Source organism: Salvelinus sp. IW2-2015, unplaced genomic scaffold, assembly GCF_002910315.2.
Source record: "Salvelinus sp. IW2-2015 unplaced genomic scaffold, ASM291031v2 Un_scaffold2279, whole genome shotgun sequence".
Taxonomy (NCBI): domain Eukaryota; kingdom Metazoa; phylum Chordata; class Actinopteri; order Salmoniformes; family Salmonidae; genus Salvelinus; species Salvelinus sp. IW2-2015.
In genome coordinates, this window is record NW_019943606.1 from 122,330 (window position 1) to 144,162 (window position 21,833).

The following is a 21,833-nucleotide window of genomic DNA, read 5'->3' on the forward strand; positions in this document are numbered from 1 at the left end:
CTGGGCACAGTTAGCTAGACCAGTTAGGCCCAAGTCGCAGTATGCATGGCTAACCACCAGTTCAGTCAGGCCCAGTACAGGTCAGACCACAGCTAGCCTTCTAGCCCAGATACAGATTCAGTTGGAATTTATACAGCAGAAAAATGCAGACGGGAGGTCAGTCGGTTCACGCTCAGTCAGTCAGTCTCACAGCCGAGTCTCGGTTCTATGGCAAACCCACGCTTCAGTTTCAACGAGCACAGATCCACGCAATATCCTAGTCTAGACAGCCAGCTCAGTGTCCCAGTCAGTTCCAGGTAGTTCAACCCACAGGGAAGAATTCAGCTTCCACAATGGTAGGTCCGATCAGAAGATCTAAGTGCAGAACCCTCGATGCAGCCTAGTTCTAAGGATCATGCAGAGTCCTGCAAGGTGTCGTCAGTAACTTTACCAGCAACGATGCAAGACCCAGTGCATGTATTCAATTACAGTCTGTGGATGCGCAGGTTTCAGGATCAGTTCCAAGATTGTGGCCACACTTGAAGGGGATATTCTCATTCCCTGGGATGAAGAAACAGGAGAGAAATGGGATAGATTTTCGGTGAGGGGGAGCGATAGAGGATGACAATGAGAGTGTAATTGCGAAAGGGAGATGTAGAGTGGGAGGGCACTGGGAATGGAGGAGGAGGGGGGATCGCACGACTGTACGAATAATAAGGGACATGTGGAGGAGCCAGAGAGAATCCTGACTAGGGGTGGAAGAGGGACATGTGGCGACAGGCGACGCGGGATAGCAGTGGATGAGATGTGATGAGTGTGATCCAACCAGCATTGAGTGTGATGGAAGAGGTGTGAAGAGTAGACGTCTGAGGCAATATTTTACTGAGTGTTCCATTGCTCCTGGTGTGGATGGGGTAGGCAGCAAGGTGTTTGACCTGCAATTATTAGGACCGCAACACACTCTTTGTACCGGTGGCAGAGCGTGAGCGGTGTCTCGCACACGTATCTCGCTCAGCGACGCTAGCCGCAAACTCCAGAGACTGGCCTCTGGGGCAGTAGACATGCCTTCCAGGAGCAAGATTTAATCGCCATATTGCAAAGAGGTATCAAACGGTAGAGCCCGATAGAAACATCGTTGCCTCGTCTTCGACTTGTCCGCAACTCTCTGCTGTGGCCAGTTGGGTCTTGTCTCGTGGATATTTCACTAGCCTCACCGACAAGTTGGAATTTCTGCTCTTATTAGAGAATGTACTACAGTGAGGGAGGAAGTTATTGCCTAGACTTTTGGAATTCATCTCTCTCAACAACAAGCAAAATCAAGGTAGGTCTCACCGAGATTTGAACTGGATCGCAGGATTCAGAGTCCTGAGTGCTAACCATTACACATAGAACCCTGTACTTAAATATTACTGAAGTGTTCAGATTTTCCTGTCATTTGTTCACACGATTAACAGCAAGAGATGAGATTATTGGTAGGCCATGTGAATAATTCAGCACAAAAGCTAGGAAGGTTCTACTGAGATTTGAACTCGGTCACTGGATTCAAAGTCCAGAGTGCTAACCATTACACCATAGAACCATATTCTTAACCAAATTTGGAATTTTACAGAAAAAAATGGACAGTCGTTCCTTCACGTGTTGCAAATACTTTCAACTGACAACAATATTTGGACAGCTGTCTTCTAGGTCAACAAGGAAGAATTATTCACATGGTAGGTCCGACCAAGACTTGAACTCAGATTGTAGGATTCAGAGTCCTGAGTGATAACCTTACAGCACAGAACCCTGTATTCAATACTCTGTGATGGTTCAGATTTACTCTCCTAGGTTCTCCGGAAAAACAGAGAAAATATTTTCTGGCCATAAACGGTATCACTGGGCTACCCTACCATGTAACAACTTGTAAGTCTACATATTTCCAACACGATTGATGTGATGGGGTGAAAAAAAATCAGAACCTTATCGATTCCCACCCACTTGTTTCTTTCACCGAAAAAAACTGAGAAAAATATTTTTGTCCAGAACGTATCAACAAAAAAAATCTGCGTTTTAATTAGCAAATGTAGTTATTGTATAATTTACACTGAAACAAAAATATACATGCGTGTGGTTCTTTTACAAATCAAACATCTCTAAGCCCTAGAAATGAGATTTGGGCTACCGATGTAAACGGAGCCTTACATGTTTCAGCTTTTCGACCTGTTCCCATATTATTTTAAATGGTTCAGGGTTTGTTTGATATTTTAACCTGCGTGAGGTGATCGCGTTTTGTGGGGGGGCAAAATACATTTATGCACGCGCGCAGCCGGTCTGGGCAAGATGTTAGAGTTCGACCAACAGTTTAAAGTAATACAGAAATAATTGGTATTTCAGTTGTGGTTGTGATAGTTTGATTATATATCAGTCACGTTTTTTTTATGTATTTTCTTTCAGAACGGACCAGGAACAACCTTGTCACAGTCAAAACTTGTCTAGTTTTAATCTTTCGTTCGGGAGTTCCCCCTGATCCACCTGGAAGAGTATAGACCTAAATTAAGCTCTTAGGAAGCAGCTAGTGCTATACGTGATGGTGTGGTTCTATGGTGTAATGGTTAGCACTCAGGACTCTGAATCCTGCGATCCGAGTTCAAATCTCGGTAGGACCATCTGGCTTTTGCGATTAATTAACTTTAGTCTCTGCCAGGGGCAAACTGCTTTGATACCCTCCATCTAATGTTAGCCTCTATTTAACCTATTGAGCCGGTGTCGGAACAACATTGGCCTCTTTCTGACAAGATCTTTCATACCAAGAGTGAGGTGAAAGCCTGGTAGAGACTCAAATAACACTAACCAACAAGAAATTCCTACTATGAAGGTAATATGGTAAGTTAATAGTAGTCCACTACTCGCTACTCCAAAAAGAGTCAAACAAACGTTTGCAAAGGTTTTTTCTAACTACGTTATTTGCGTTGGAAATARGTAAATYTTCACACACTACGAAGGCCGGTTAGCTCAGTTGGTTAGAGCGTCGTGCTAATAACGCGAAGGTCGCGGGRTCGATACCCGTACTGGCCAACATAATCTTTTTCTCTCGAGTTGGACCATGAGCATTCATAACACGTGCCTCCTGTAAACTGGCGTCCTTCAACACGGAATCTCAACTGAAACAAGTAAGTTTGTAACTTGCATTWTCAAATTCGGAGCGGTTTTCCSCTCTAAAATCGTGAGGGTGTTGATATTTTCTGGTCTAACACTTCTACGTAACTTTTCAATGTCAGTTCCTAGTTCCTTAAAAGGAATTCCTTGCGACATTTGAATACCAACATGCGGAAGAAGGCGCAAACGACGCATACAGTGCCTAAATACATGTCATTTCAGTCCACACTGCCACATGTCATTTAAAATTTCCTTTCAGTCCHTACTGCAACAACAGGTTCTATGGTGTAATGGTTAGCACTCAGGACTCTGAATCCTGCGATCCGAGTTCAAATCTCGGTAGGACCTGCCTTGGTTTTGCGGATGAACACACCCTTGTCTTCACWTMGAAGGTTGATGCTGTATCATACAARCTGTTGTGAATGTTATTGTATTTCTAAACAATTAACACAAAATATTCACACACCATCAAAGTCATTACGAACAACATAAATCTGCCTTTTATAGTGTGACTCACTCCTAGAGCCTCCTTTGCTATCTGCCAGTCAAATAAAACTATATTTATATATATTTTTTTTTCTACATTTTTTTTTCTACATTTTGTTTACAGTGTAAAAAGGTATTTATAAACTGTGTGGTTCAAGCCCTGAATACTGATTGGCTGACAAAACATATGTTTTTACTGCTCTAATTACATTGGAAACCAGTTTTTAATAGCAATAAAGCACCTCAGGGGTTTGTGGTACACAGCCAATATACCACGGATAAGGGCTGTATCCAGGCACCTGAAGCATCAACCACGCAATGCATCGCGCCTAAGAACAGCCCTTAGCCGTGGTATATTGGCCATATACTACACCCCCTCGAGCCTTAAGTAAAAACAGTGGCACAAAAGAGTGACATATCCTTTCCATCCAACACATTTTTATTGAAGTGCATATATAGTGTATGCTTCAGGCGGTGCCTTCCTGCCACCCAGGACCTCCATACCAGGCGGTGTCAGAGGAAGGCCCTAAAAATGGTCAAAGACTCCAGCCACCCTAGTCAGACTGTTCTCTCTTCTACCGCACGGCAAGTGGTACCGGATCACCAAATCAAGGACCAAAAGACTCCTTATCAGCTTCTACCCCCAAACCATAAGACTCCTGAACATCTAATCAAATGACCACCAGACCCCTCTTGTACACTGCTGCTACTCTCTGTTTATAATCTATACATAGTCACTTTAACTCTACCTACATATTACCTCAATTACCTCGATTAACCGGTGCCACCTCACATTGACTCTGTAGTGGTACCACCTGTATATAGATTGTTATTTTACTGCTGCTCTTTAATTATTTGTTTAATTTCTTACTTTTTTTTAGGTATTTTCCGTAAAACTGCATTGTTGGTTAAGGGCATATAAGTAAGCATTTCACTGTAAGGTCTGTTGTATTCAGCGCATGTGACAAATAACATTTGATTTGATACACTGTGTATGCTTCAGGTGGTGCCTAATAAACAATACATCTACTGTGTATGCTTCAGGTGGTGCCTAATAAACAATACATCTACCTGTGTAAATCGCTATCAGGTGGTGCCTAATAAACCAATACATAACTGTGTATGCTTCAGGTGGTGCCTAATAAACAATACATCTACTGTGTATGCTTCAGGTGGTGCCTATAAACAATACATCTACTGTGTTATGCTTCAGGTGGTGCCTAATAAACAATACATTACTGTGTATGCTTCAGGTGGTGCCTTAAAACAATACATCTACTGTGTATGCTTCAGGTGGTGCCTAATAAACAATACATTACTGTGTATGCTTCGGTGGTGCTAATAAACAATACATCTACTGTGTATGCTTCAGGTGGTGCCTTATAAACAATACATCTACGTGTATGCTTCAGGTGGTGCTAATAAACATACACTACTGTGTATGCTTCAGGTGGTGCTAATAAACAATACATATACTGTGTATGCTTCAGGTGGTGCCTAATAAACAATCAATCTACTGTGTATGCTTCAGTGGTGCCTAATAAAACATACATCTACTGTGTATGCTTCAGGTGGTGCCTAATAAACAACACAAATACACTGTGTATGCTTCAGTTGGTGCCTTATAAAAAAAACATTTACGGCAAGGTTCCCAACTGGCTGAATTTGAATTTGGCCCGCGGGTGGTTTTATTGGGCCCCTAAAAGTTTCTGAGCAAAAACTAAATGTTTTTTCATGGTTGGAGACAAAATACTGTTAAAACACCAGGAAAACATCTCCAAGTTATTTTAATTTTGGAAATCTGTTCAAGTATTCTCACACATAATAGAGAGACAAGTGGTTGTATCAAATGTAAGCCAGATGAGTTTGACAATTATTGTTTTAGTCATATATTTTGGGGCTTCTTGTGGTCAATTTCCAGTCTACTATTTATTTATGTTTATGTTCCATCCGCTCAAGAAAAAAACATATTTCACTTCCTCTTCTTCTTTTTCTGCTGCTTGGAGGCTACTGCCCCCTGTTGGTTAGAGCTGGAGGCTACTGCCCCCTGTTGGTTAGAGCTGGAGGCTACTGCCCCCTGTTGGTTAGAGCTGGAGGCCTTCTCCCTGAGAGAGAACATAAAGTCTGGTACATTTCTTCCTCAAAGTAAAGCACAACTTCAATTGTAAAAGGGTTATGGTTTTCATGATGAGACTAATGTATAATATACACACGAAATGAGCATCACTATATCTGGTTCTCACTAGATCAGAAGGATGTTTTGTTGTTTTTGATAAAAACCCAACCTTACATTATAACTTCAATGGTTTGCATTTACAACAGCAGTGAGACAATGTGCTTGTGGGTGGAACAAAAAAATACATCCGTCTGAAAGTGAAGGTGTCATTTATATGGAACTTGTGTGGTGTGTATTTGGTGTGTATTTGGTGTGTAATCTGTATAAAAGCCCTTTCCAGTACACAACACACTGACGTCACGGACAGATGCACACGACTCTTGGCTGCAGTAAGACAATCATCACCATCTGCGCCCATTCAACAGTCCAGACCTGCGCTTTAATTACTTCTAAACAAAATACGTTTTTGGGGTTCTCATACGCTTACAATGATGTTTTGATTCTTACTTGAACCGTCGCTACGATTATATTTGGTTGTGATCTTTGCAACAAACAAAAAAAACTATTTTAGATGCAGCAGTTGTCAGCTAGAAAGCTAACCCTCATTGACAAAGGCTGTAGCAAAAGCTATCCAAAGAGCCATTTTACTGGTGTTTTTTAAGTATAATGCWGTTGATTTGCGARGATGACACAAACTTTATATTAAGCAGGACATYCGTACAAGCCGTAAAATCCTATTATAATACACATGTACTGTCAAATGCACTCATAAGCCACATGTAAATAGAGGCCTTTATTACTGGTGTTCTAATAGAACTCCCCGGGGTTCTGCCACCAACTTGCATCGCCCTCCTGAGGCAATGTTTGGAGACACACAACGGGGTTCTATAGAACCCAGAAGAAAAAAATCTAAAGTGTCACTTACTTTGTTGTCACCTGGTTCAAGATGACAACGTCCTCCTCCTCGCTGTCACTGTCTGAGATGACCACGTCACCTAGGAAACACAATCACACATAAGATGAGATGTACTTTATTGATCGTTAACTTAAAAAGAACAGAAAAGTGCCTTTATGCTCACAAACCAACCAATCCCCCCCCCCCCTCCAGAGGGGCTCGAGGCAATGGGTCAGGCGCAGCTCAGCACCCCTGGAGCAACTGATTCATTTTTGTAGCCTGGTTCCAGATCATTTTGTGCTGTCTTGCCAACTYTGACCATTGAAGATCTGGGACCAGGCTAGTCAGTTTCACTCACCCAAGGAAAACAAAACGTAGGCAAATAGTTACCTCTCCCCTTCTCCTCATGTCCCTCTTCCAACTCCATGGTCTCTTCTTCCTCCTCCTCCTCTTCCTCTTCCTCCAGACCCCAGGAGTTCTCTATCCCCTCCCCCACCTGGCCTGTACCTGGAGCAGTTAACACTGGAGAGGGAACGCTGTCCTGTCTCTTATACACATCTAGATGTGTATAAGAGACAGCTCTATCCCCTCCCCCACCTGGCCTGTACCTGGAGCAGTTAACACTGGAGAGGGAACGCTGTCCCACGGTTGGTTAAGGACTAGAGTCTAGAGTAAACCATGGATCAGTAGCATTGAGAAAACAGACAACAAGAGTGCAGGCACACCAAGTCACCGGCTCACTAACTCACTCACCCACAAACCATGCCCCCCTGGAGAAAATAGAGTCTAATACTACAAATTATTCAGAGTAAATTCAAGACTTTCTTTGAAGGGATACGTTTGGGGTGGGACCTCAGCTCTCTGGACGATCTCATTGGCCTTCTCCTTGACGTCACTCATTTCCACAGCTGACACGTCTGTTTTCAGCGCTGTGATTCGCTCTGGGCAACGACTCTGCGAAGCCAAACTTACCCCCAGTTTTTCTGAAATGACCGATATTCAAAAAGAGAAAAACGACATGATGCCGAATAGCAACACAGAGGTTTATAGAAACGGCTTTCCACTAGATAGCACAGCCACAAAGTCAAAATGCACGTTAACGAGACCAAGTTGACGTCACCCCACCTGGCTTTCTTGTCGTTCGCCAAGGTTTGTTGATTAGCTCTGTGATCTCTGACACTTTGACACTAGCGATCTTACTGCACCTGAGGACCTGTACAAACACAGCATGCTTTAGAGATACAATTCACAATAAATAGTGTACGCTAGTCTCCATCCTGAATATTATCAGCCCCTGGCCTACCAAAGCCATGGTTATGATATCTAGACAAGTGTTTAGCATGCTGATTTGAGGTAATAAGTGTCGTTGTGGATGTGGGTTGGCATCCCGGGTCTGCCCGTACAGGGACAAGGATCCAGAGTGGCATTTGCTCCCCAGTACCCGCCTGTTTTTTTGAGCAGCTGTCTGTATCTCTATGGCTCCCCAGTACCCGCCTGGTCTTTGAGCAGCTGACTGTATCTCTATGGCTCCCCAGTACCCGCCTGGTCTACAAGCAGCTGACTGTATCTCTATGGCTCCCCAGTCACCGCGCTGGTCTTTTGAGCAGCTGACTGTATCTCTATGGCTCCCCAGTACCCGCCTGGTCTTTAGCAGCTGACTGTATCTCTATGGCTCCCAGTACCCGCCTGGTCTTTGAGCAGCATGATGCCTCCACTAGACTGGATGGAGCAGATCTCTCGGTGTTTGTTCATGGCTATCATCAGCAGGCCGTCCATCACACGCTCCTCACGCTCACACGGGTCAACCAACAGGTAGGTCCTGGAGCAGAGGGAGAGGGATATGAGATAGGACATAGAGAGCAGTGGAGAGAAGGAGAGCAAAGGGAAGAGAGCAGTGGAGAGAAGAGAGGAAAGGGAAGAGAGCAGTGAGAGAAGAGGACAGGAGAGGAAATGGAAGAGACAGTGGAGAGAAGTAGAGGAAAGGGAAGAGAGCAGTGGAGAGAATGAGAAGAAAGGGAAGAGAGCAGTGGAGAGAATGAGAACAGGAGAGGAAAGGGAAGAGAACAGTGGAGAGAAGGAGGACAGGAAGGAAAGGGAAGAGAGGCAGAGAGAGAGAGAAGGAGAGGAAAGGAAAGAGCAGTGGAGAGAATGAGAACAGGAGAGGAAAGGGAAGAGAACAGTGGAGAGAAGGAAACAGGAGAGGAAAGGGAAGAGAACAGTGAGAGAAGGAGAACAGGAGAGGAAAGGGAAGAGACAAGTGGAGAGAAGGAGAACAGGAGAGGAAAGGAAGAGAACAGTGGAGAGAAGGAGAACAGGAGAGGAAAGGGAAGGAGCAGTGAGAGAAGGAGGACAGGAGAGGAAAGGGAAGAGAACAGTGAGAGAAGGAGAACAGGAGAGGAAAGGAAGAGAGCAGTGGAGAGAAGGAGGACAGGAGAGGAAAGGAAGAGAGGCAGTGGAGAGAATTAGAACAGGAGAGGAAGGGAAGAGAGCAGTGGAGAGAAGGAGGACAGGAGAGGAAAGGGAAGAGAGGCAGTGGAGAGAATTAGAACAGGAAGAGGAAAGGAAGAGCGTGTGGAGAGAATTAGAACAGGAGAGGAAAGGGAAGGAACAGTGGAGAGAATTAGAACAGGAGAGGAAGGGAAGAGCGTGGAGAGAATTAGAACAGGAGAGGAAAGGGAAGAGAACAGTGGGAGAGAACTGCAATGGCAGACATCACTGTCTGATAGTGATATCAAACATACAGGTGATCTTATATAACATGGACCTACCCTTGTTGGAAGAAGGAGAAACTGACACAGATGGGCATGTGGTAGATGCTGAGGGGAATGGGGTCTCTCTCCTCTGTACTGTACTGTGGAACAGACACATGAAGGGTTAAATCATTATAAATTGGGGTTGTGTTCATTAGGGCATGCAACAGATMACATTTTWAAAACATTTCGCAACGCATTACAAAAATGTGTGTCTTATTAGACAAATCCAGGTGGTCCCTCCCCGTTTCAGTCAGTTTGGTTCCTAATTAACACTACCCAGGGGTGTAATCAATGTCAAAGATTGTTGCCATGGCATTAGTTGTCGGTAGCGTCGCCCACACCCCTCTCCTCACCACAGTGACTTCCTCTCCCTGGATGCCCACATCGGGCCGTCTGAAGTGACAGAGGGCCGCGATGGCAGCAATGCTGGCAGCGTCCATCAGGTTACCATCATGGTTCAGCAAGTGGACGTCCACCCTAATCTGCCACACCTGGAGATACACAGACACACTCTAATTACACAGACATTGATCTGTACCACATCTGGAMAGATAGACAGGTAGATATAGACAATATAGATCTGTACCACACCTGGAYAAATAGACAGGTAGATAYGCATTATAGATCRGTAGCAAACCTTGGAAGACCAGTYGATATACACTGAGTGTACAAAACATTAAAAACACCTTCCAAATATTGAGTTCCTGTCAATTCAGGAAGTAAACTGAAATAACAATTATCTTCAATGCAGAACATTTCAAATTGGAATTTGGTTTACTTTCTGAATTGACTGGAATTGAAACCCAATTTGGGGACTTTCGTTCACAGCCTTTATGCCAAACTTCAGATGTGTGTGTTTGTGTGTACCTTCTCTCCAGACACCACACACAGAGACTCTGTGTCTATACACTTGGAGTTCCTGAGGCATCTCTCCAACTGTCTGTTCAGCTTCACCAACAGCTCTGACTGCCTAGAGAGAGCGAGAAATCAAGACGGGGACGACAACCACGCAGATACAACATTTTTTCAGTGATTGTTTTTCAGATGCAATTTACACTAGCCATATTCACATAACCTGCAATGTGTGAAGTAAAAACATAGTAGGACTCTTACCTGCCCATCTCAAATGACGGTGAAGCCATGGGAGACAGCTCAATGTTGAAGAACATGATTCCTTCATTCGGTCGGTTCTCTTTCGGAGTAATGAGCTCACAGGACACCTGGGCCATGATCCTGGAGGTTAGGAACACACCATTTGTTTTAATTTAACCTTTATTTAACGAGGCAAGTCAGTTAAGAACAAATTKTTATTTACAATGACGGCCTACCCCGGCCAGATACAGCCTGGATTCAAACCAGGGACTGTAGTGACGCCTCTTGCACTGAGATGCAGTGCCTTTGASCGCTGCMCCACTCKGGAGCCKAAACGTACAAACTGAATCTCAAACCGCCCTAGCCTCTACCACCGTCARGCTGCTTTATAGATCTGAAAGGATGGGTATATGGCAAAACAATTCTGCCAAGCCAATCAGATAGCAAGGCACAGCTAATGCCATACTTGTATCCAGTCCTTTCAGATTCATACAAACTTAGTGCAAAAGCCTGCCATGTTAGTAGCAAGAAAGCCAACTCCACTAAGAATGGCTACTACAGTTGTTGTCAACCATTTTCGGTTACTGTACCACCAAGGGCATTTGGCTTTGCCTGGTGCACCCCGTCATCTACARTTGAGCWGTAAGCCATTGGCCTTCTCAACTATCCGCTATAGATAGGCCAGTAGCTTTGGTTGAGAGCCACTGCTCAACTGTACTTTCTTTGCCGTTAGTCTGCCTCCAAAGGCAGGAACACTCGCCTCGTCTTCCCCAGGTCAACAAAGCAGCAACCATAATCTGTCCCGAACGAGATCTTGATGCTCCTGTAGTCATAGGTCTGTCTCCCATCCAAACGCTGCAGGTACAAATTATTGAGTGAGATTATTTATCGTAAATATTTATAGCTAATATAGCAATGATGTATCTATAGATAATTAGCTAGCTAGGTAGCTCAAGTTTACAACAGGTTATGTACAATGACCCAGAACTCTAACAAACTCTGTAACGTTGGTAGATAGAGATAGACACTGTACAATATTTTAGTTTGGGTTCCCACATCTAAATTGGCCATTTATGCCAGCTAACTAGCATATCTGGCTATCTCAGSTAGCACGTTTCATRKACATYCAAYCCTAAACAAAATGCATCAGCTACCTTTTTTTCTTCAATKGCTTTYAGTAAAAAGTCTCGCTCGCAGTTTGATAACGGTGTATCTCTCATGTTGGCTGMRTATGAATTGTATATTGCTATGCCGGTGTGTTTTTTTGTTAACATGTGTTCACGTTTCAACAATCATCAACATTCATGAACTCCGCTCCGGAAGAGCAACATAGAAGTTATCACAATAAAAGTAATCAAAATTAGGTATATTTGCTCAAATATATTACACTATTCTTCAAATTGTAGCAACCATCCACAATGTATTTCTAAAGTCATAATTATTTAAATAAAATAAGAATTAAAATAAGAATACATTTTGGATGTTTATCCAATAACTTGCATGAATTGTCTACTTTTGGACAAATCTCTTTCTGCATGTATTTATCTCACACGATAACGGACACAAGCTAATTATTTCATAACATTTAAATGACATATATCTAAACTGTTATGCATTGGGGGGGGGGGGGGGGGTTGTACATAGAAGTCTAGGACGAAAAGTAGTTTGTTATTACAAGGCAGAGCACTTTTATTTTGAAATGGCCACCCCAATGGCGTTCTCTGGTTCGCGATGTCCTCAGGCATGCGCAGTTAGCAGAAGTCGCCAACCGCTACCCGTCATCGACGTTCGAGGGTCTCCACGGTGATCTTTCCAGCCAGCTTCTTCAGGCCTTGGTACCCGCGTTTTACTCGAAGTGGGTCGAACGCAGTGAAAATAAAGTTGTTTGAGGATATTGCCGCAGAAAACATCACACAACTTGAATATTTTTTCCAATTGCAGAAGGTTTGTTTGCTTATTAWCTATCTAGTTAGCRACACTCATTCATTCTTTCCTGACAACTGCAACACAACATTTTGTTAGCCAGCTAACGTTAATGGCTATGCTAAWCTAACTTKGCTTTCTAACGTAATGCATTTTTCTCAGACTGGCCGTTTGCTCAGAATGGAAATATGTTTACATTTGGCACGTTAGGCTTTATGAATATGTCTGAAATGTCGCTGCATTTAGTAACCACATAGCTAGCTATTGATAACGCTCTGCTAGCCTGCTATTTCGCGCCACACACGGACGGGGGTTGCAGGAGATAGCAAGGGACGTCCGGTGAACTGTCGCGGAAAAACGTTAGTTAACTGACGTTACCTAGTTTGWTATTTAGCTTTGCTTGTGCAGTAACATTAACTAATATATTGCCGACACTCCACATATATATATCTGAGATAACTTGCTTCCTATAAAAAGACGTGACAGAAATATGATGAAAGATGGCTTGCTGATGTGATGTCTTGATAATGCGCTAAGCCTGACAGAATGTTCTAGTAGTAGTAACTACAGTAGTCCTAGCTAACAATCATGGCTATGTGGAGTTTTGTGGACACTTCTGGTCGGCAGCTGTAGGTTAATGTTGATGCTCTATCTCGGGGCATATGGGCATCCCCTAGGGAACTGTAGTTTGGCCTGAGGGACAGTGGCTTCTTGCTTTGTTGGCGACCCACACCCACCTCCCCCAAAACGTTCCATCATTCAGCTCGACGTTATGTTTACTCCAGCGCCGAGGGCCATTGATTTTGAAAATACTGGATCAAGCCATATTCAACCTCAACTCAATTGTAGCTGGCAATCTTATTGATTTGAAGTTGATGAAATGCTTGTCTAGGTATAATCTGAAAAGTGTCCTGGTCGGTGACAAGACAATATTTGAAAGTCATTGAAATGCAGAAAACCATTGTACCATGATTAATTATATTTCATGGTACACATCTTTGAAACCTGATTTAGGGTGTCTGTGTTTTTTTTATTTATTCAGAAATATATTTTTTGGGGGGAAAGCAGAGCCATGTATAATCTTGCTCTGGTGAAAAGCCATRCATTTCCTTGCATACGGCCAAATTGCGTTACAGTGACAACCTTATTTTGTTTTTAGAAAATATTGGTAAATGGAAAGATAGTGTCTGGAAAAGCTCTTTTGAAATCAGAAGTGTATGAACTGTTTTCCTGACCTCTTTCTTTGCTTTTCTCTCTTGGTCCCTCTTCCTCAAATCCTCCTTTACACCCTTCACCCCCTACCATCCATCCCCACTGTCACTCCCTCCTTCTCCATCCATCCCCACCGTCACTCCCTCTCTCACCCCCTCCACCCCCACTGTCACTCCCTCCTTCTCCCTCCATCACCCTACCATCCATCCCCACTGCACTCCCTCTCCTTCTCCCTCTCACCCTTCACCCTACCCTCCATCCCCACTGTCACTCCTCCTTCTCCCTCTCTACCCTCACCCTACCATCCATCCCCACTGTCACTCCTCCCTTCTCCTTCATCCCCACTGTCACTCCCTCCTTCTCCCTCTCTCACCCTTCACCCTACCATCATCCCCATGTCACTCCCTCTCTCCCTCTCTCACCCCCCACCCACTCCCATTCCCCCTCCTGTCACAATGTCTGTACCAACGCCCTCACCTCTCACCACCCCCACCCTCTCCCATTCCCTTTCCCACTCTCTCTCCCTTCCCCCTACCATCCATCTCCACGTCTCTCTCCCAGATGAAGCTGTGGTGGGCTGGGCGTGTGTGCTGCTCCTTCTCCTCCTGGCTCTCTCTGTGTCCCAGGCTGAAGCTCAGGATGACCTGGAGATGGGAGGATGAATGGAGGAAGCTATGGTGGAAGACACGGTAGAAGATAGGGAAGACTCAGCAGAGATAGAGGGAGAGGCGGAGATGGAAGGGGAGAAGGGAACCGATGCCAACGTCTCCTTCCAGGTCAGTCAAGAGTCAAAGGTCACCCAATAGGAAGTAGGATGAACTAGGTGGGGACATTTGAGATGGCACCCTTCTCCCTGTGTAGTGTACCACGTGTGTGGGMCCCGGTCAGAAGTCGTGCACTATCTTGTAAATAGGGTGCCATTTTGGATGCATGCCTGGTGTGTTTGTTACACCCTCCAGTGTATCTCTACCCTTTTGAGTTTGAAACCCMAATCATTTGCCTATTATTTTTGTTGTACCAGTAGCTAGTTAAACCCTAACTACAATCTCACTGTCATAATCCCAATTTTAGCCGGGGCCTTCAGGAAATCATGTCAGTAAATGTGTACTAGGCCGAGTCCCGATTCTCCACCCTTCTGGGTTTGACAGTGACGGAAAATCCCCCCATCCGATTTATTTAAATCCATGACGGGTAGTGTGCAYGTGTACACTTCTGGAAAAGGGTGAAGGATCTGTACCTAGCCCTACATTATATATCCCTCAGTTTGGGTTCTATTTCACACACAAAGTAACCCCTCTGCCCCATTGGCTGAAACACACAGGTGACCTACAAGACTCCTGTTCCCACCGGAGAGGTGTACTTCTCAGAGACCTTTGACGACGGCACKCTGGACAGGTGGCAGGTGTCAAAGACAATGAAGGAAGACGCAGACGARGAAATTGCTAAATATGATGGTAAGAAACAGACCATTTTTGCCCCCCACTCTACACTCTCCACGTGTGTGTGTTTTATGGGCACAAGTGTCTTTTTGCCAGTGTGTCAGMGAGAGYCYGCCCTGTTTCTTCTACCACCACTSTTAAGTTCATGTTTTAAGWATCCCTGTATTTCTGTTATTACGACYCTGTCACTCTGTTATTAGTACTGCTGGGCAGTAGTCTCTCTGTTGATGGACCTGGCCTGAGTGCAATGGCAAACATGTATTGTGGAAATACAGTAAACGTTGTTAAACTGGAACCTAGTCGTTGTGTCATTTTGAGTTCACCAGCCTCTCTATGATGGTAAGAGCCAGACAGTTTTTTCCCCCACTCTACACTCTCTACTTGTATGGGCACTCACATGTGTCTTTTTGCCAGTGTGTCAGGGAGAGACGACCCTGTTTCTTCTACCACTTGACCCTCTCTCCCCTCCTGACCCCTTCCTGACCCCTTCTCTCCTCTCCTGACCCTCTTCCCCTCCCCTGACCCCTTCTCTCCCTCTTCCCCTCTCGTCCTCTCCTGACCCTCTCTCCCTCCTGACCCCTCTCTCCTCCCTGACCCCTCTCTCCTCTCCTGACCCCCTCTCCTCTCTCCTGACCCCTCTCTCCCTCCTGCCCCTCTCTCCCCTCCTGACCTCTCTCCTCTCCTGACCCCTCTCTCCTCCCTGACCCCCCTCTCCTCTCCTGACCCCTCTCTCCTCTCCTGACCTCTCTCTCTCCTGACCCCTCCTCTCCTGACCCTCCTCTCTCTCTCCTGACCCCCTCTCTTTCCTCTCCTGACCCTCTCTCCTCTTCTCCTGACCCTCCTCCTCCTCCCCTGACCCCTCTCTCCCCTCCTGACCCCTCTCTCCCTCCTGACCCCCTCTACTCTCCTGACCACTCTCTCCTCTCCTGACCCCTCCCTCTCCTGACCCCTCCTCCCCTCTCCTGACCCCTCTCTCCTCTTCTGACCCCTCTCCCTCTCCTGACCCCTCTCTCTCTCTCTCCTGACCCCTCTCTCTCCCCTCCCTGACCCTCTCTCTCCCTCCTCCCTCCCCTCTCTCTCCTCCTGACCCCTCCTCTCCTCCCCCTGACCCCTCTCCTCCCTCCTGACCCCTCTCTCTCTCCTGACCCTCCTCCTCTCAGGTAAGTGGTCTGTGGAGCAGCTGAAGGAAAATAAAGTACCAGGAGACATGGGTCTGGTTCTGAAGTCCCGGGCCAAACATCACGCCATCGCCTCCCTGTTGGACAGACCTTCATCTTCCGGGACGACGCCCTGGTCGACAGTGAGTTTGACCTTTAACCTCTCACGTTTTGACCTCTTACCCCTTTTTTTGTGTGTGTGTGTAAAAGTGCATTTTCAAAAATGAGCCTTTGAGTACACTTAAGGCAATTCATATTAACCGCTGAATTTTAGAGAAACCTGTGTGCGTTACCTTAGGTATGAGGTGAACTTCCAGGATGGTATTGACTGTGGTGGAGCCTACATCAAACTGCTGTCAGACGAAGATGGCCTGGATCTGGTACGTCGGTGGTGTCACTATAATCTGATCTATGATGTTGGTTAGTCTAGTCCCAGATCTGTGTGTTTATTACTATAATCTATCTATGATGTTGGTTAGTCTAGTCCCAGATCTGTTGGTGTTGTTACTATATCTGATCTATGATGTTAGTTAGTCTAGTCCCAGATCTGTTGGTGTATTACTATCTGATCTATGATGTTAGTTAGTCTAGTCCCAGATCTGGTTGGTGTTATTACTATAATCTGATCTATTGATGTTGGTTAGTCTAGTCCCAGATCTGTTGGTGTTTTACTATAATCTGATCTATGATGTGGTTAGTCTAGTCCCAGATCTGTTGGTGTTATTACTATAAATCTGATCTATGATGTGTTAGTCTAGTCCAGTCTGTGTGGTGTTGTTACATAATCTGATCTATGAGTGGTAGTCTAGTCCCAGATCGTTGGTGTGATTACTATAATCTGATCATGATGTTGGTTAGTCTAGTCCCAGATCTGTTGGTGTTATTACTATAATCTGATCTATGATGTTGGTTAGTCTAGTCCCAGATCTGTTTGGTGTATTTACTATAATCTGATCTATGATGTTGGTTAGTCTAGGTCCCAGATCTGTGGTGTTATTACTAAATCTGATCTATGATGTTGGTTAGTCTAGTCCCAGATCTGTTGGTTGTCATATAATCTGATCTATGATGTTGGTTAGTCTAGTCCCAGATCTGTTGGTGTTATTACTATAAATCTGATCTATGATGTTGGTAGTCTAGTCCAGATCTGTTGTGTTATTACTATAATCTGATCTATGATGTTGTTAGTCTAGTCCCAGATCTTGTTGGTGTTTTACTATAATCTGATCATGATGTTGTAGTCTAGTCCCAGATCTGTTGGTTTGTTATTACTAAATGCGATCTATGATGTTGGTTAGTCTAGTCCCAGATCTGTTGGTGTTGTTACTATAATCTGATCTATGATGTTGGTTAGTCTAGTCCCAGATCTGTTGGTGTTGTTATTAATCTGATCTATGATGTTAGTTAGTCTAGTCCCAGATCTGTTTGGTGTTATTACTATAATCTGATCTATGATGTTGGTTAGTCTAGTCCCAGATCTTGTTGGTGTTGTTTACTATAATCTGATCTATGATGTTGGTTAGTCTAGTCCCAGATCTGTTGGTGTTGTTACTATTAATCTGATCTATGATGTTGGTTAGTCTAGTCCCAGATCTGTTGTGGTGTCACTATTAATCTGATCTATGATGTTGGTTAGTCTAGTCCCAAATCTGTTGGTTTTTACTATAATATGATTCATGATGTTGTTAGTCTAGTCCCAGATCTGTTGGTGTGTCTACTATAATCTGATCTATGATGTTAGTTAGTCTAGTCCCAGATCTGTTGGTTTATTACTATAATCGATCTATGATGTTGTTAGTCTAGTCCCAGATCTGTTGGTGTTATTACTATAATCTGATCTATGATTTTGGTTAGTCTAGTCCCAGATCTGTTGGTGTGTGACTATAATCTGATCTATGATGTTGGTTATCTAGTCCCAGATCTGTTGGTGTTACTATAATCTGATCTATGAGTGTGGTTAGCTAGTCCCAGATCTGTTGGTTGTTTACATAATCTGATCTATGATGTGTTAGTCTAGTCCCAGATCTGTTTGGTGTTTACTATAATCTGATCTATGATGTTGGTTAGTCTAGTCCCAGATCTGTTGGTGTTATTACTATAATCTGATCTATGATGTTGTTAGTCTAGTCCCAGATCTGTTGGTGTTGTTACTATAATCTGATCTATGATGTTGGTTAGTCTAGTCCCAGATCTGTTGGTTTTACTATAATCTGATCTATGAGTTTGGTTAGTCTAGTCCCAGATCTGTTGGTGTTGTACTATAATCTGATCTATGATGTTGGTTAGTCTAGTCCCAGATCTGTTGGTGTTTACTATAATCTGATCTATGATGTTGGTTAGTCTAGTCCAGATCTGTTGGGTTGTATTAAATCTGATCTATGATGTGGTTAGTCTAGTCCAGATCTGTGTGGTGTATATAATCTGATCTATGATGTTGGTTAGCTAGTCCCAGATCTGTTGGTGTTTTACTATAATCTGATCTATGATGGTGGTTAGTCTAGTCCCAGATCTGTTTGGTGTTTACTATAATCTGATCTATGATGTTGGTTTAGTCTAGTCCCAGATCTGTTGTGTTATTACTATAATCTGATCTATGATGTTGGTTATCTAGTCCAGATCTGTTGGTGTTTTACTATAATCTGATCTATGATGTTGGTTAGTCTGTCCAGATCTGTTGGTGTTATTACTATTATCTGATCTTGATGTTGGTTAATCTAGTCCCAGATCTGTTGTGTTGTTTACTATAATCTGAATCTATGATGTGGTTAGTCTAGTCCCAGATCTGTTGGTGTTGTACTATAATCTGATCTATGATGTTGGTTAGTCTAGTCCCAGATCTGTTGGTGTTATTACTATAATCTGATCTATTGATGTGTAGTCTAGTCCCAGATCTGTTGGTGTTGTTACTATAATCTGATCTATTGACTGTGGTTAGTCTAGTCCCAGATCTGTTGGTGTTATTACTATAATTGATCTATGATGTTTGGTTAGATCTAGTCCCAGATCTGTTGGTGTGTTGACTATAATCTGATCTATGATGTGGTTAGTCTAGTCCCAGATCTGTTGGTGTTATTTACATAATCTGATCTATGATGTTGGTTAGTCTAGTCCCAGATCTGTTTGGTGTTGTTACTATAATCTGATCTATGATGTTGGTTAGTCAGTCCCAGATCTGTTGGTGGTGTTACTATAATCTGATCTATGATGTTGGTTAGTCTAGTCCAGATCTGTGGGTGTGTTTACTATAATCTGATCTATGATGTTGGTTAGTCTAGTCCCAGTCTGGTGGTGTTGTTTACTATAATCTGATCTATGATGTTGGTTAGTCTAGTCCCAGATCTGTTGTGTTGTTACTATAATCTGATCTATGATGTTAGTTAGTCTAGTCCCAGATCTTGGTGTTAGTACTATAATCTGATCTATGATGTTGGTAGTCTAGTCCCAGATCTGTTGGTGTTGTTACTATAATCTGATCTATGAGTTGTAGTCTAGTCCCAGATCTGTTGGTGTTGTTACTATAATCTGATCTATGATGTTGTTGGTTAGTCTAGTCCCAGATCTGTTGGTGTTGTTACTATAATTGATCTATGATGGGTTAGGTCTAGTCCCAGATCTGTTGGTGTGTCACTATAATCTGATCTATGATGGTAGTTAGGCTAGTCCCAGATCTGTGTGTTATTACTATAATCTGATCTATGATGTTGTTAGTCTAGTCCCAGATCTGTTGGTGTTAGTTACTTAATCTGATCTGATGTTGGTTAGTCTAGTCCCAGATCTGTTGGGTGTTTACTATAATCTGATCTATGATGTTGGTTAGTCTAGTCCCCAGATCTGTTGGTGTTTACTATAATCTGATCTATATGTTGGTTAGTTTAGTCCAGATCTGTTGGTGTTGTTACTATATCTGATCTATGAGTTGGTTAGTCTGTCCCAGATCTGTTGGTTTTTACTAAATCTGATCTATGATGTTGGTTAGTCTAGTCCCAGATCTGTTGGTGTGATTACTATAATCTGATTCTATGATGTTATTAGTCTAGTCCCAGATCTGTTGTGTTGTTACGATAATCTGATCTATGATGTTGGTTAGTCTAGTCCCAATCTGGTGGTATTATCCTATAATCTGATCTATGATGTTGGTTAGTCTAGTCCCAGATCTGTTGGTGTTGTTACTATAATCTGATCTATGATGTTGGTTAGTCTAGTCCCAGATCTGTGTGTTATTACTATAATCTGATCTATGATGTTGGTTAGCTAGTCCCAGATCTGTTGGGTTGTTATTATATCTGATCTTATGATGTTGGTTAGTCTAGTCCCAGATCTGGGTGGTGTACTATAATCTGATCTATAGTGTTGAGTCTAGTCCCAGATTGTTGTGTTGTTACTATAATCTGATCTATGATGTTGGTTAGTCTAGTCCAGATCTGTTGGTGTATACTATAATCTGATCTATGATGTTGGTTTAGTCTAGTCCCAGATCTGTTGGTGTTATTACTATAACTGATCTATGATGTTGGTTAGTCTAGTCCCAGATCTGTTGGTGTTATTACTATAATCTGATCTATGATGTGTTATTAGTCAGTCCCAGATCTGTTGGTGTTATTACTATAATCTGATCTATGATGTTTGTTAAGTCTAGTCCCAGATCTGTTGGTGTTGTTACTATAATCTGATCTATGATGTTGGTTAGTCTAGTCCCAGATTGTTGGTGTTGTACTATAATCTGATCTATGATGTTGTTAGTCTAGTCCCAGATCTGTTGGTGTTTTACATAATCTGATCTTGATGTTGTTAGTCTAGTCCCAGATCTGTTGGTGTTATTACTATAATCTGATCTATGATGTGGTTAGTCTAGTCCCAGATCTGTTGGTGTTGTTGACTATAATCTGATCTATGATGTTGGTTAGTCTAGTCCCAGATCTGTTGGTGTTATTACTATAATCTGATCTATGATGTTGGTTAGTCTAGTCCCAGATCTGTTGGTGTTGTACTATAATCTGTCTATGATGTTGGTTAGTCTAGTCCAGATCTGTTGTGGTTGTTACTATAATCTGATCATGATGTTGGTAGTCTAGTCCCAGATCTGTTGGTTTGTTACTATAATCTGATCTATGATGTTGGTTAGTCTGTCCCAGGTCTGGTGGTGTTGTTACTATAATCTGATCTATGATGTTGGTAGTCTAGTCCCAGATCTGTTGGTGTTTACTATAATCTGATCTATGATGTTGGTTAGTCTAGTCCCAGTCTGTGGTGTTTTACTATATCTATCTTGATGTTGGTTAGTCTATCCAGAACTGTTGGTTGTTACAAATCTGATCTATGAGTTGGTTAGTCTAGTCCCAGATCTGTTGGTGTATTACTATAATCTGATCATGATGTTGGTTAGTCTAGTCCCAGATCTGTTGGGTTGTTACTTAATCTGATCTATATGTTGGTTAGTCTAGTCCCAGATCTGTTGGTGTTTTTTACTATATTCTTGATCTATTATGTTGGTTTAGTCTAGTCCCAGACTGTTGGTGTTATACTTAAATCTGATCTTAGGTATGTCTGGTTAGTCTGAGTCTCAGATCTGTTGGATGGTATTTACTATAATTCTGAGCTATGATGGTGTTGGTTAGTCCAGTCCAGATCTTTGGGTATATCTCTTTC

General features: G+C 43.1%; 2 protein-coding genes and 4 non-coding genes across 7 annotated transcripts; 4 read left to right on the forward strand and 2 right to left on the reverse strand.

Moving 5' to 3' along the window:
* Positions 1-1,487: 1,487 nt before the first annotated feature.
* On the reverse strand, positions 1,488-1,558 carry trnaq-uug (transfer RNA glutamine (anticodon UUG)). Its single transcript has one exon. It is a non-coding gene; the product is annotated as a tRNA-Gln (tRNA).
* A 994-nt stretch (positions 1,559-2,552) lies between these two features.
* On the forward strand, positions 2,553-2,624 carry trnaq-cug (transfer RNA glutamine (anticodon CUG)). Its single transcript has one exon. It is a non-coding gene; the product is annotated as a tRNA-Gln (tRNA).
* A 335-nt stretch (positions 2,625-2,959) lies between these two features.
* On the forward strand, positions 2,960-3,033 carry trnai-aau (transfer RNA isoleucine (anticodon AAU)). The gene has a single exon. It is a non-coding gene; the product is annotated as a tRNA-Ile (tRNA).
* A 357-nt stretch (positions 3,034-3,390) lies between these two features.
* trnaq-cug (transfer RNA glutamine (anticodon CUG)) lies at positions 3,391-3,462 on the forward strand. The gene has a single exon. It is a non-coding gene; the product is annotated as a tRNA-Gln (tRNA).
* Positions 3,463-5,510: 2,048 nt separating this feature from the next.
* Positions 5,511-11,781, reverse strand: exosc9 (exosome component 9). Its single transcript, XM_024140792.2, is given in 14 exon segments — positions 5,511-5,705; positions 6,642-6,711; positions 7,002-7,147; positions 7,450-7,554; positions 7,556-7,594; positions 7,737-7,761; positions 7,764-7,824; positions 8,298-8,430; positions 9,380-9,462; positions 9,718-9,855; positions 10,232-10,334; positions 10,478-10,597; positions 11,217-11,311; positions 11,611-11,781. Coding segments are annotated over 14 exon segments (1,371 nt in total). The 5' UTR covers positions 11,731-11,781; the 3' UTR covers positions 5,511-5,572.
* Positions 11,782-12,242: 461 nt separating this feature from the next.
* On the forward strand, positions 12,243-16,568 carry LOC112073508 (calnexin). Of its 2 annotated transcripts, XM_070440175.1 has the most exons (5): positions 12,243-12,400; positions 14,153-14,367; positions 14,913-15,045; positions 16,191-16,330; positions 16,486-16,568. In XM_070440175.1, exons 2-5 carry the CDS (start codon positions 14,254-14,256, stop codon positions 16,489-16,491), a joined length of 393 nt encoding a protein of 130 aa, XP_070296276.1. In that variant the 5' UTR covers positions 12,243-12,400; positions 14,153-14,253; the 3' UTR covers positions 16,492-16,568. The 2 variants fall into 2 exon arrangements, with proteins under 2 accessions (XP_070296276.1, XP_023996562.2); XM_024140794.2 differs by lacking the exon at positions 16,486-16,568 and having other exon boundaries at positions 12,247-12,400; positions 16,191-16,429.
* The last annotated feature ends 5,265 nt before the right edge of the window (positions 16,569-21,833 follow it).